Source organism: Astatotilapia calliptera, chromosome 19 (genome assembly GCF_900246225.1).
Source record: "Astatotilapia calliptera chromosome 19, fAstCal1.2, whole genome shotgun sequence".
Classification (NCBI taxonomy): domain Eukaryota; kingdom Metazoa; phylum Chordata; class Actinopteri; order Cichliformes; family Cichlidae; genus Astatotilapia; species Astatotilapia calliptera.
This window is the reverse complement of record NC_039320.1, coordinates 9,933,934-9,947,873: the sequence shown is the minus strand read 5'-3', so window position 1 is coordinate 9,947,873 and position 13,940 is coordinate 9,933,934. Positions and strand designations below refer to the sequence as shown.

The window sequence follows — 13,940 nt, the reverse complement described above, 5'->3', positions numbered from 1 at the left end:
TTCCCCCCGTGATCAGAAAAAATGAAAGCTCTGCCGGAAACCCCGTTGTCCCCGTTTACTGCACCCAGCTGCACGAAACACCCCCTAAAAACCGCAAACATCTGCTCTTTGATTGCTTTAAAAGGTTGTTAAAGTAAACTTGACATGACGGGTTTTTTCCTTTCGTTTCAATCGAATTCTCAGCAACTCTCAGAAAGAAAACATTTTTTATTTATGTGCACCTGCTGCGAGGCACAAAGTAAAAGATGAACTGTTGTAATCTCTCACAACAGCTCATCAGTCCAATAGGGCAGTTAATTGATGATAAGTGAGCATGAAGTGCTGTGGAGAAGTAAACCATCGCCAGATTGGAAGAGTAATATGATCATGCTGTTAACTAGATGGAAAATACTTTAATCATGTCTGTCAGTTAAATTTTAAGAATTGATGACCTCCAAGTTTCCCTGCGTGAAGCCATATTAGAGCATCATGTGAGCGAATCATTTCCCGGTAATTTTTCTTTTTGCCCACGCGCTTCCTAATACTTTTTCTGATGCGAGAAAATCATGTCTTGATATCCCGAGGACGTTAAGAGCCCTTTTCACACAGCTTTACGAATCTTTTCACAACACAGCTCTCATTGTTTCCTCCTGTGCTGCTGCAAATGAGTTTATTTCCTGATTAGTTTCGAATTTCATGCCTTCCTGTGTTCTTTCTGTGAGCTGTAGGATGTTGTCTGAGATTAGACGGTTGGGGGGGACACTGATTGCCATTTCCACCACATTACCGTGTATGAAATGAGCAATTATTTCATAATGTTTTCATTAACCTCTGACACTCGACGATTGACGCTCTGCAGCCGATCAGACGGGGAAGCTGTTCGTCGGGGACGCAGTGTTGCAGGTCAGTATCAGTTTCTGACTTATTTGCTTGGATGCTGGTTGGGGTCACGACCCAGCGGGGCGGCTCTTTGCATCTCAATTTCGCTCACATTTTAACGGTTATTAATTTGAAGGAATGGTAGCTGAATCTTTTGAGCTATATGATGTTTTTCAAATGAATCATTCAGCATGTGATTTAAAAAACAAAACACATCATTGCTACAGGAATCACTCAATGTATGTGTTTCTATATTTAAAAAAATATCACCAATGAATAATAGCTGATGGTCCTTAGAGTGGTAGTCATTAGTGTCTAGTGTTTAGTAATGCTATTCATTTAATCTTTTTAATAAGTTAATTTGAATCCGTCTGGCAGCTTTATTGGATCTGCTGTTTATCTGGAATATCAAGTAGGTTCAACGGACAGCAAAGCAATATTACCATTCATATTGAAAATGATTACGAATAATAATATGAATAGAACTGCCACTGCTTCCATCTCTCACCGCTGTTTCATATGTATTTGCAGTGGCTTATTTGAAGTGTCACATTGTAGAATATTGCATCTGTTTGCCTGGATGGCAGGAGACGAACAAATTAGGGGCTGGTGCGTAAACTTTGGGAGTCATGGGGAGGCTCAGGCTGGACGACTGTTTTTAGGGGAGATAATCTGTGAAATGAGTTTAGCTTAGATTTAAAAATAAATAAATGGGGAAAAAAGCTGAATAAAAAGATATATATTTATATATAAAGGTTGTTTCTCCAAATTGCAGCAGATTATGACAGACTTTTATAAACTTTAACACTGTGTCTCTGTGTCTTTTCCCGTCTTGTTGCAGTTTTTTGTATTTGTACTTACAGTTTTGCATTTTACGTTAAATATATTGATATTTGTAGGAATTCTGTTTGGTGATGATTGGTGTTTTTCTTTTTTTCCTGTCTTGGAGATAATTTCCATCTGCTTTTATTCTCTTTATAATGATTTAGCATCTTATTTTCACTTCATATTATTTTGCCTCTGTAGCTCAAGGCATTGTGTTTTGGGGTCAACTATACACTCACTGGCCACTTTGTTAGGTACACCTTTAGACGCTGAGAGAGAGAGAGAGAACACTCCTTGTTGAGGTCAGAGGAGAATGACAAGACTGCTTTAAGCTGATAGGAAGGTAACAGTAACTCAAACAAGCACTTGTTATAACCAAGCAGAAGATCACCTCAACATCAATGCTCAACATCTCCAGCCTTGAAGCAGATGGGCTACAGCAACAGAAGACCGCACTGGCAGTCCTCACTGGACTGGCTCACAAAAACTGGACAATAGATCTCTGGAAAAACATGAAAGCATGGATCCATCCTGCCTTGCATGAACGATTCAGGCTGATGCCAGTGAATGTACTCAAATGGACTCCAGTCACCAGATCTCAATCTAATAGAGCATCTGTGGATGTGCTGGTATGGGAGACTCGCATCATAAATACGGAGCTGTGTGATGCTGTCGTATCTATATGAACTAACATCGCTTAGGAATGCTTGCAGCACGTGGCTGAACATATGCAATGAAGAACTGAGGTAGCTGTGAAGGCAAAATTGGGTTCTAACATGGTGTACCTAACAAAGTGGCTGGTGAATTTATGTTCTGCTAACTTGGCCTGAACTGGGACTTAGAGAGCTGAAAGTCACCGTAGCCTTGCAAAACATTTTTTGGTCATAACTCAAGAAACTCCCAAAACACATAATTAGTTTGGATTATGAAAATGTTCTTCATACATAAATATTAATCACTTTAGTGCAGGAGCTGTTATTCTGGACCTGGTAGGCCTGTCCAGAACTACACCGAGGTGACTAAACAGCACATCACCCTGCGAGTCATATTCTAGAGATGGAGGCCTGTGACACCTCTGACCCTGTTAGTGAGAATACAAGTCCTTAATAGTCTTATGTTAAACTAAATGTTTGTGTTTCATCTCTGTTTGTTTCTTTAGGTCAATGGCATTAATGTAGAGCACTGTACTCACGAGGAAGTTGTGAGTATTTTTGTATTTGACTCTTGCAAAAAGCCAATACCCTGCTCCATCTGCCCATTACTCTTCCATCCATCCTCCAGGTGTAACACCAAATCCCGCTGTTTATCAACAGGGAGGTGCGCCTCAACAATCTGAGTTGTCATCTTGGCAGGAGGCTGTTTTTCTTTTCGTTTACACTGTGACAAATTGAAAAGCCTGAAAAAGAGTCGATTATTATCAAAGCCTGCACAGGAAGTGAGGGTGCCAGTATGCGGTGTTCCCCCCCCACCCCCCTTTCTTCTACATTCACAATTTCTTTCTTTTCATTTTGATCAGTTTCCCTCTGAAACAGCATCTTCCTTTTGTTAAATATCCCCTCTGCTGTTTGCGACCATCCCTCCATCTCACCCACGCACACGCACGCTCTTCCTGTCTGCCATATCTTTTTCCTCGTGCAGCCTCATACAGCTGTTCTCTACATTCACCTCCAGAGCGTCAAAACATATAATGAGCAGTTTCTGTTCAGAACGAAATCCAGCACATTTAATAGCAGCCTGTCACACTGTCGGCGCTGACAGATGCTTGGGCTCAAGTAAAAGGGCTAGCATATAATGCAGGAGAGGATGGCAGATATGCATCGAGGGCATGCACAAGTGACCTTGCGCTTTTCGTTCATGCGTCTCATTTGCTCAAATTTTTCATTTATTTCATCAGCTGCATGGAAGAAACAGATTTCATCGCATTAAACATATGTTTGCTGTGACTGCATCTCTGAGAACATGTCACTTACACATCAGATAATGAGACATTCAGAGCGTAATTACTTTGTCGTGTCAGCTGTCACTTTGCCACCGCCTGTCACGAGCGAAAAGCCGGCCTTCCAAATCTGCCTTTTGATGATTCAAGTGGAACCACTTCAGCCAGGCTTTAACTTCTGATTTAATATTCCTCACTCATCTCCCGCTACATTTCATTTGCTCAGGCAGCATACAGCTTGACATGAATGTGGCTTGTTTCATTTATATGAGATTAAGTTTTATCTCGCTGTATCACTCGCAATCTCTCCCCCTCGCTATCTGTATCAATCTCTCTCGCTCCCGCCAGGTTCACCTCTTGCGTACTGCGGGAGATGAGGTCACCATCACTGTTCGCTACCTGCGAGAAGTTCCATCATTTCTAAAACTGCCTCTAGGTAAGCGCACGCTGATCGACGCCGTTTAAACCGGCTATAAACTTTATTGCACTGAGCATTCTTAGCAAATGAGAAGCGAACCGCTTTTATGGAAAATTGTCTTTTTGCTCAACTTGGTGCTTTAAACCTGTTCGATAGACGAGCGTTCATTTCAGAGTAATAAATTGTCATGCTCGGTGGCCCGAGGCGAGCAGTAATGTCAGAAACACCCAGAGCTGCACTTACCTTCAGCAGCTTGAAAAGATGAAAACGGAGACACTAAAATCATCCAGGTGGAGCCGATAAAAGGTGTGGAGCGAAGGATGTAGGTGAGAGCGGTGAGAAAATGATGGCAAGGAAGAAAGCAACACAAACCAAGCCTCAAAGTAAAGTGTAAATTTGGCAATTTATTGGAACACTGTGCAATACTTTATCATATACTTAACATCAGAGTGAAGGCGGGTGAGAAATGTCTGAAAACATGTTTGAGTTCTAACGTTTCATTTAAAAACAAAAACAAAAAAACAAAGCATTGCATAATAATAATAATAATAATAATAATAATAATAATAATAATAATAATAATAATACATTTTATTTAAATAGCGCCTTTCAAAGCACCCAAGGACACTGTACAACAGATAAAAACTGGAAATATACACAATGATAAAAATAGAAGATAAAAGTTAAAACATACAGCATAAATGTCATTTTAAATGTTTTCATGTTATTAATATGACAGGCAGCATTTTAGTTTCCCACCAAATTACAGTAAATCATTATCTTAACTGCCTCCCCTTTGCTTTCATTTCTGATACCAGTCAAAAAACATGTTTTTACACAGAAGTTTACATTTGTTTTTTAGTGTGTCATAAGAAAATAAAGTAACAATATAGTAATTATAAATAGATGTTTTTCACATGTGAGGCCCATGTAGATGGCTAATGAAGTGCTGGACAACAGAGCGAAGAAAAAATACAGGCCTGCAAAAGTTTGGTTATTTTAGAATTTGTTTACTTACTAACAGATTCACTGTGTAAAACAGGAGAAATATGTGCAAGCGTCAGAGCTCAACACTACAAAAGTAAGATTGTCTGTTGTATATCAGGACCGTGTAGCTGTGGTTTGATCTAATTTCAAGGTGGGGCTGTGGTGATGTCATTACTGAAATTCAGAAAAGGCAATAAACAAACAAACAAACAAACAAACAAAAACAGAAGGGCTGTTGGGTGGTTGGATTTTGTAGCGCTGAAAACAGAGCCAGCAGGGATGGCAGGAGTCTGACACAAAAAGCATTTTTTCTTGACCTCAGCTTTAATTGATTAGTACACCAACTCAACTTTGATTGCTAGTTTCTCTGATCGTTTTTTTGCTTTGCAAAATTCCCCAAACTGTGATAATTGGAAACTTCAGATATAATGGTTTGTTTTTTTGTTGGTTTCCTGTGCTAAAAATCTAAATAATCGAGTTTTGGATTGAATGGGGGAAACAAAGATCCCGTGACCTTCGTTTGGGTTCAAGTGACATTTGATGAGCACTTTGTCTGATGTTTTGTAGAGAAAGGATTTTTAAAATCGCCTGTCCCATTGACAGTTTCACTTCAGTTTTCACAACAAGTAAACAACCCACCAACTGCCATCACATTTAAAATTCAAATACTGCTGCTCATGTTTTTACTCTCACTTTCTTAAAAAAAAGGTAGTGATATTTTAGGGCATATGCTAATTCTCTTTCTTCCCCAGAATTGGATAAAAAGATTGATGCCACTCTGCAGGCTTTATACGCCAGACAAACAGCTGTTTCTGTTTGCTGTATATATTATGTGTTAAAGCACTTTATACCGTTGTTGCCGGTAGTTGGATTTTCTGATCTTCAGGCAAATTCAGGCTAGCTGTTTCAATCAGCTCTGCTGACTTATTGTTGGGGGTTTCAGGTGTGTTTACAAATGCAGATAATTTTAAAAAACTAATACAAATCAGATGGTCGTCGGTGGTTTTGAGATGCAGATCATCTAGTTGAAGGACTGATGAGCTCATGCCATCTGTTTACTGTTCACAGAAATCTCTACTCGACCAATCTGTGCTCAAGGTTGAGGTCACATTTGTTGTTTTATGGTCAATAAAATTTAAACAAGGAGTCTCGAACTCCAAGCCTCGAGGGCCGCTGTCCTGCAGGTTTTAGATGCATCCTTGTTCCAACACAGCTGATTTAAATGGCTAAATTGCCTCCTCAACATGTCTTGAAGTTCTCCAGAGGCCTGGTAATGAACTAATGACTTGGTTCAGGTGTGTTGAATCAGGGTGATATCTAAAACCTGCAGGACAACGGCCCTCGAGGTCTGGAGTTCGAAACCCCTGATCTAAACTGTGATAGATCATGAGCCGGATGACCTACTACAGGTGTGCCCAACTCCAGTCCTCGAGAGCTACTGTCCTGCAGATTAATGGCTTGCTATCATGCCTTTGCCAAACTTGATGGCACGCTGAAGAGGTAATCCAACCATTTGATTCAGCTGTGTTGGTGTAGGGATACATGTAAAAGCTGCAGGACAGTAGCTCTCGAGGACTGGACACCCCTGACCTACTATATCCTTTGACGGTCAGATTTTTGTGATTTATCTTTTAATCCTAAATTAGGCTAAACCTACCTAAGCTCTTGGTCCGTTTTAAAGGAAGGATAAGAAACTGGTACTGATTTTATCTCCTAACTCTTACAAATAAAGTTCTTTAACTGTAGTAAACACAGCTAATGCATCAATGTCACAGTCTGTAACTTCCTGCATTACATCTGGGCCTTTAGATGTTGACAGTTTTGTGTTTGCAGCGAACACTCAGACTGCTGAGCCGCTAATAATTGTTCTGCTATGAATTAGCTGTAAGCAAAATGAATGAATGAACCCCATGCAATACAAATGATTTCAGTCCCCACAGTAAACACAACAATCACTTTGTACAATTTATCTAATTACGAAGAGCACACAGATGTAGAAAAATAATTAATACTAACAGGCACGCATGAATATTTATAGCTCGATAAATCGCCACATTCTCCGGAAATCAAAGTGTGAGCGCTTTGAGAAATCCAACCTTTGTATCGTGCGGGTGTGTTAACATTCATGGGAAGGCTGCAGTGCAGAGATGCTCAGGTTTTTAGCTGTAGGCTGTTTGGCCCCGTGAATTGTGGTTTTTGTTGTCTGAGAGTGAAAAGGTTCAAGTTGTATTCTCTCTAAGCCGGCCTTTGTTGTACCATGGCACAAATGACAGGCAGGAAAGGCCAGGAGCTGCTTGCCACACTTTACAGAGTGTGACCGAATCAGAAGGCAGTTCCTCCAACGCCAAGCTAATATCATATCAACGAGCAGCATTTGTCTTTTTGGATTCTGCCTGTGATCTATGCTGCATGGCTAAAGGCAGGGCAGCAGAATAACGTCAATAATAACCCTTATAATTTAAGACTACGAGCTAGAACATGCTGTTTGAGGTTTATGTGCAACTCATGACTCGCCTTTGTTTCCAGATGAATTCAAATATTGATAGAAAAGGTGAGAAGTTGGATTAAATCTTTAACAGTGATTCTTCAAAAGATTTTTGTAAACATGAATCATTCTGCTGTTTGTTTCAGGGTCTCCGGGGCCAGATCACAGTCGAGTATCCTCCCCGCTGTTCGACAGTGGTGTACATTTAAATGGAAATGGAAACAACACAGTAAGAAACACCTTTTTGATGTTGCACATGAAAATGTGATTGGTTTGGGTTTGATCTCTTTCCTGCTTAGTGCCAGGGTCTTACCAGCTTCTTACAGGTAACTGATTCTTTCAAGTAAAGCTACAGGTTTAAAACACTAAAGAAAGTGAATTATCTGAGAGTAGTGCGGTGATTAACACTTGAAAGATGAGAGTGCTTTTGGATCTGTGCTTCTTTTGAGGTATCCCTTCAACTTTGGCTTACTTTAGACATGGGACGGTTACTGGTGTCAGACAAGCTGCCACACATGCCAGCTGAGAGCAGGAAACTGAGGCTCCATTTCACACGGGCTCAGCAAAATTGGGCAATAGAAGACTGGAAAAATGCTGCCTGGTCTGATGAGTCTCAATTTTTGCTGCGACATTCAGATGGTAGTGTCAGATTTTGGAGTAAGCAACATGAAAGGATGGACCCATCCTGCATTATCAGGCTGGTATTGGTGTAATGGTGTGGGGGGAAATTTCTTGCGGCACTTTGGGCTCCTTAGTACTATCTGGATATCATTTAAACGCCACAGCCCACTGAAGTAATGTTGTTGACCATGCTGCTAACTATCCTCACAGTGTACCAGTCTTCTGATGGGTGATCCCAGCTGGATAACGCAACAGGTCATAAAGTTCACATCATCTGAAACTAGTTTCTTAAATATATCAGTGAGTTATCAAATGCACTCAAATGGCCTCCATAGTCACCAGATCTCCAATAGAGCGCCTTTCGGGTGTTACAGAACAGCGGCATGAAGAATTAAAGCTTTTCTGAAGTTAAAAAGGAGTCCGACCTGATATTCCCAGTGTAACTAATAAAGTGGCCAGTGAGTGTAGCTTGTAATTTTCTATACCGCTGAGGCATTATGGCCATTAGCATTAGTAGCAGTTGAGACTATTAGCACTGCTAATATTGACATCTCCTCCCTGCTTCCTTCTGTTTGTGTACATTAGGGAAATCTGCATTGTTAGACTATCAGACTCTTCATCTCATCGAGACGTTGCCGGGATCACACCCAGCGATGGAGAACAGATAAATGTGTGCCGGAGCCATCTTGTTATTCCAATTAGAAAAATGAACATCTTGTGGATGTAACATTTTCATTTGATGGAGAAACGGTTTCTCAATATGCGACAGTAATGGAACCTTGATAGAAATTACACCTGAGCTTGTTTTCTGAAAAAGGTTAATCCCACATGCAATAACAAAACCCCAGTACGCCCACACGCTGTGGCTGATTTAGACCAGTTACAAAGGTCTGGTCGTGGGATGCTGGGATTTATGTGAGATCACCCAAGTGCATGCACATAACAACAATAAGAAAGGTGTAGGTTGTTAGTAGCAGTGAGCAGCTATAGGTTATCTCAGCTTTGCAAGTGTTCGATACGCAATCATTTTTTAAAATTCATTCATGAAGCGCAGGAGAAACAGGAGTTTTAATGAATACGAAGCCTCATAAAAGACTTCTGTCCTTGTTTGCGGTTAGAGGAGCCTTCATTGATGTCTCTTTGGAGGCGTATAATGAAAACGCTTTTTAAGTCTTAGAATTTAAACCTCCACTACTCCTTTTTTCTTTTTTTTGTGGGCTTTTGCTGGTCAAGAAGGTAAAAAGATATCAACTAAATCATATCATGATGAATTCTTGGCGACTAATTACTTTAAAAATATTTTTGCAATAGAGGTTTTCAGAAATGTTGTTAAGCAGGGGCAAATAACGCATCTAAATCTCAATATTTGTGCATTTCCCTGCCATCCTGTGAATATTGTGAGGTAAATCCAGGTTCTAAATTCTTGTTTCATTTTGTTAGAGTTACAGGTTTTGACAGTGAAGCTTTTGGATACGACTTCTTTATTTTTCCATGAATCGGAAGATTCAGTCAACAGACAGAGAAGTCAATTTCTGTTATGTTTCTGGAAATAAAATATTCCATCAGTCACTGAATGATATATGAACGAGTCCTCGGTGTAAAGCTTTAGATTACATAGAGGAATCCAAGTGGAAAGTTTGTAAGTGCTACTGAAGTGGAGATTTGTGGCTCAGAATATTAGAGGAAAGGGCATTTTGAAGAAAACAGCTGTTTGAAGAGGTGCTTGGGAAGAGTGTGCACGATATTGATATTTAAAAATCTAAGATAAATTAAATTTAAAGTAAATCTGAGGGTTTGCAAAATGTCTAACAAAGTGCAGACAAATCACACCAGAACGATTGTATTTGTTTGTGTTATTATTAATTCCTTGCTCTCTCCCACAGTGTCCTTTTTCCTTCCCCTCACCCCAAACTAGTTACATTAGATTGTGGCTCCGCCCTGAGCCTGGTTGTGCTGGAAGTTTCCTGTTAAAAGGGAGTTTTTCCTTCCCACATTCGCCAAGTGCTCGCTCATAGGGGCTCATCTGATTTTTGGGGTTTTCTTTGCATTATTGGACGGTCTTTATCTGACAATATAAAGTGCCTTAAAGTGACTGTTGTCGTGATTTGGAGTTATATAAATAAAATAGAATTAAAGTCTGAAAAAAATGCATTAGTATGGAAGTACAGTAGCGGCAGTGGAGTTACCATCCACTGGTAACTCCATCCAAGTTACCAGTGGATGGAGAAATGATCTTTTAATTTTCTTTCCTTTTGTCTCACTATTGGAGTACTCAACCCGTCACTTGATCTATTAACTGCCTCCGTTGAGCCTAGAATGGACAACTAGTAGGGGAAGAATGGCACTGATATTAGAAAACAGACACAGGAGGAGATTTTCTAAAACCATGAAGCTTCCTTCAATGAGGGCCCGACCGATATACTGCTGGGCTGATGATATCAACCGATATAAGCAATTGGCCAGTTAAGTTGACACTTATGACTAATAAATGAAAATGAAATGAAAATTAATCAAACATATCCATTCAATCTGAGCAGAGTTGGACAGAGCAAACATGAGTAAATAACTACCTTTATAACTGTTAGGGGTCATTATTAGTCTGATGAACAACTCTATTGGAGTTGTTCTTTAGAAAGAAAAAATATATATACTGGTTGCTTTATTGGAGTATCAGATTTTTAAATCCCAGTTTAACCTGTGGTTGAAACTCAAAGTTATAAAATAACAGCTTTTTAGGAAGCTTTGTTTCAACAACAGCAACAGGAGGAAACTCTGCTTCATTCAGCGACTATGAACTTATTACTCTAGGTAGCTCAGCAGGGCTGACCACTAGCATGGCAGCTGTTGTTCATACAAATCTCCTATGACTTTGATGTGTTATTAAATGTGAAGTAATCCATAACATCCTCTGCACACATATGCTAGGATGATGTTTTTTATTTTTTCCAGACTGCAGGTCCCAGATCTGAGAGTTGGCCCCTGGCAGAGAGAGGAGAATTAATTACCTCAGCTAGAGTCTCGCTGTTGTTTCCAACATTCATGTCAAAACAAAGATTTACTGGCTTCACTGATCAAGATTGTTTTAGCCTAAGAGTAATACCTGCAAAATCACCAAAACCTATTTGTTTTCATATTTTTAGGGGCAAATGTTGTATTAGCAGTTTAAAATATTGTGAAATTATATCACGTTAGTTTTGGTCATTTTTTTTAACCCCTACATATTGTGCCCGTGTATATATTTTTATGCTTAATCATAGGCTATGTTAAATCAAAAGTGGCTCTATTTTAATAGCTCTGTGGCAAAATAACAAAGTGTAATTTTCATTTCACAGCTGCAGAATCAGAGTGTGACTCTGCCCACAATAGCAACAGAGCCTGTTTGAGTTCATGAAGCAGATGAATCAATCTGCCATCACAGGGTAGGAAGGGTCAAAAAGAAAACAGACCCAAGTCATTCATTTAGGTCTGTCATTCTACAAAGCTGTTATTCGCTCATTGAGCTTTCTTGGTCTTCAGTGGTAATGGCTGTGATTACAGTGTACTGCTGGGATGCCGGATTGGGAGACGTTTCAGTGTAGAAGCAGCTGACTTCACAGAGGTGATACTTCAGTCTTACCAGAGGACAGCGTGATGCAGTTTGCTCATTACCTTCACTGACAACACCGGCTACCAAAAACGTGTGCATCAGTGCATCAAAGAGAAAGTGTTTTAGAGTTCTCCTGGATAAACAAAACTATTTACCTAAAGATAATATTTTGGTTTTAAGCTAAATCCTCAGATAATTCCATATTAATACATTCATTAATAATGGAAAGGGTCGCTTTAAAACAGTCTGGCTTGTCATTTCATATGCATTATTCAGAGTAATCATGAAGGACAGCAGGTGGTCATTTTAAGCTTTCATAGATTTAAAGTGTTTCCATTTAAAACTCTAGCAGGTGCTGGAGAAGCCCACGTCTCTGGACGGTCTGTGGACGATCTTACTATTTGCACAGAAAACCCTGACACATACCTGCCTATGCAAAAATAATTCTGGTACAAATCTGTAACAGATCAGCTGGCTCTGTATAAAGGGTCTTTACATAAAAATGTTTAGTTGTAAACCTGTCTGGCAACATGAGCAGTTTCCCGAGAACAGAAATAACATTTTTAAAAGCTGCAAAAATACAAAATGGAAAAAAAGAGGGCCTCTGGAGTGTTTTTGGTCACGTCAACGGAGATTGTGCTTGCCTCACAGAGGACTGTTATGTGAGTGATTGTTTTTGTTCTTTGAGTAGGCCTAATTGTGTGTTGTGTTTCAGATTTTTTAGTGCAGTACAAGGCATGATTTCACTTTCATGTTCACAGAATAATGATAGGAAGCCTCAAGATAGAGATTTAAGGAAAAGTAGGGCAGCACACAACTTAATGGCATGCAATGTCATTTGATTTTCTTTTTGGGGGGAAAATTAATTAACTCAGTAGCATCATATGAAATGGTTTGTAAAGGAAATGTTCTTTAAGCATGAGGTCGGCCTCAGATGAACTACACTACAAAGCAAATGCACACTCTGTCATGTGGTTTACATGACATTTTAACCTCTCTCAGTTCTGCTTAGACTTTACAAAACAGACCACTGACTAAAGCTGCTAAAGGTTCAGGTATTTCTGTTTACAGGAGGTGGACAACAAAACTGAGCTGAAAGTGCATACTAGACTTATTTAGTCAAATCCCCATATAGATTTCATCGTTTTTTTCAGGGTGCCTCCGTCTCACCCTATTCCTAGCAACCTCTTTTGTCACACCACCCCATCTGCATGTCCTTCTTCGTTACATCCAGGAACTCTGTCATCTTCCTTTTTACCTCCTGACTCACGGCTCCATATTCCGCATCGTTTGTCCATTATATCCACTAGCCTTCTGCTGCACGTGTCCCAAACCCTCAACCTTGCCTAACTATATATTCGACTTGAGCCGACTCCCTCATATACTAATTTCTAATCTTGTTCTCCAAAATGAATTGGAGAAAAAAAGCAATCGAGGGGGCCTACAGAAGTTATAGAAAAGATGCATCAATTTCAGAGCAATGCTATTGTGGAAAAAAGTGTTCGTAGCATGGGCACAAAAACGGTCTAACCCACCACTGGGACATTAATTTTACATTCCACATCATGTTTCTGTCCAATGTCATGGCCAAGCTAAGAGTGTGTATTTTATTTTCCTTTATTATGACAACCTTGATGCTTGATGACATCCATCAACGAAAGAGCAGTCTTAGACCTTTCGATAGTAAGAAAAAGGTATGAGCACCGTCACCATATGTTGTTTCAAAAGGGGACAATTTTCCAACAAAATTGATATTTTGTCACATAAACATTCCAAAGCACTAACAGGAAATGCTTTTGAGTCCCCCAGTTGTGAGAGAGGACTTTTATCTAGACTCACATTTTTCATTAACACTCAACAATCACACAGGGAGAAATGGTGGCGAGAGTTAGAGACTGCAATTTCTTCACTGACAGCACCCCCAATAAACCCAAATCCTGTGCAGCCACCAGGGGCACGGTGGGGTGAGGAGCATGCTGCTCCTATTTTCTTGTCAGAAAAGACATTGCCTTTATTTGAGTTCATATTGCTCTTTACTCTTACATTAAATGGCTGCATTCTGCTGAATTCACTGTCAAAACTCAGCCTGGAAATGTGGGAAAAGTTAAAATCGTGAAGCCAAGTTGAGGGAAAGTTGGTACACAAACAAATTCCTTACAGAGGAATTGCAATAATACGTGGCAATGATGAACACCAGCTCATTCTCCTTGTGGAACGATGTCAC

The 13,940-nt window shown here is 39.8% G+C and overlaps 1 protein-coding gene across 1 annotated transcript in view; it reads left to right on the top strand.

Moving 5' to 3' along the window:
- sntg2 (syntrophin, gamma 2) overlaps positions 1-13,940 on the top strand; it is a 107,801-nt gene that overhangs the window by 32,974 nt on the left and 60,887 nt on the right. Inside the window, exons 5-8 of the mRNA XM_026151094.1 lie at positions 839-882; positions 2,843-2,884; positions 3,968-4,055; positions 7,656-7,738. Coding sequence (XP_026006879.1) covers positions 839-882; positions 2,843-2,884; positions 3,968-4,055; positions 7,656-7,738 — 257 coding nt within the window. The remainder of the gene's footprint in view (positions 1-838; positions 883-2,842; positions 2,885-3,967; positions 4,056-7,655; positions 7,739-13,940) is intronic.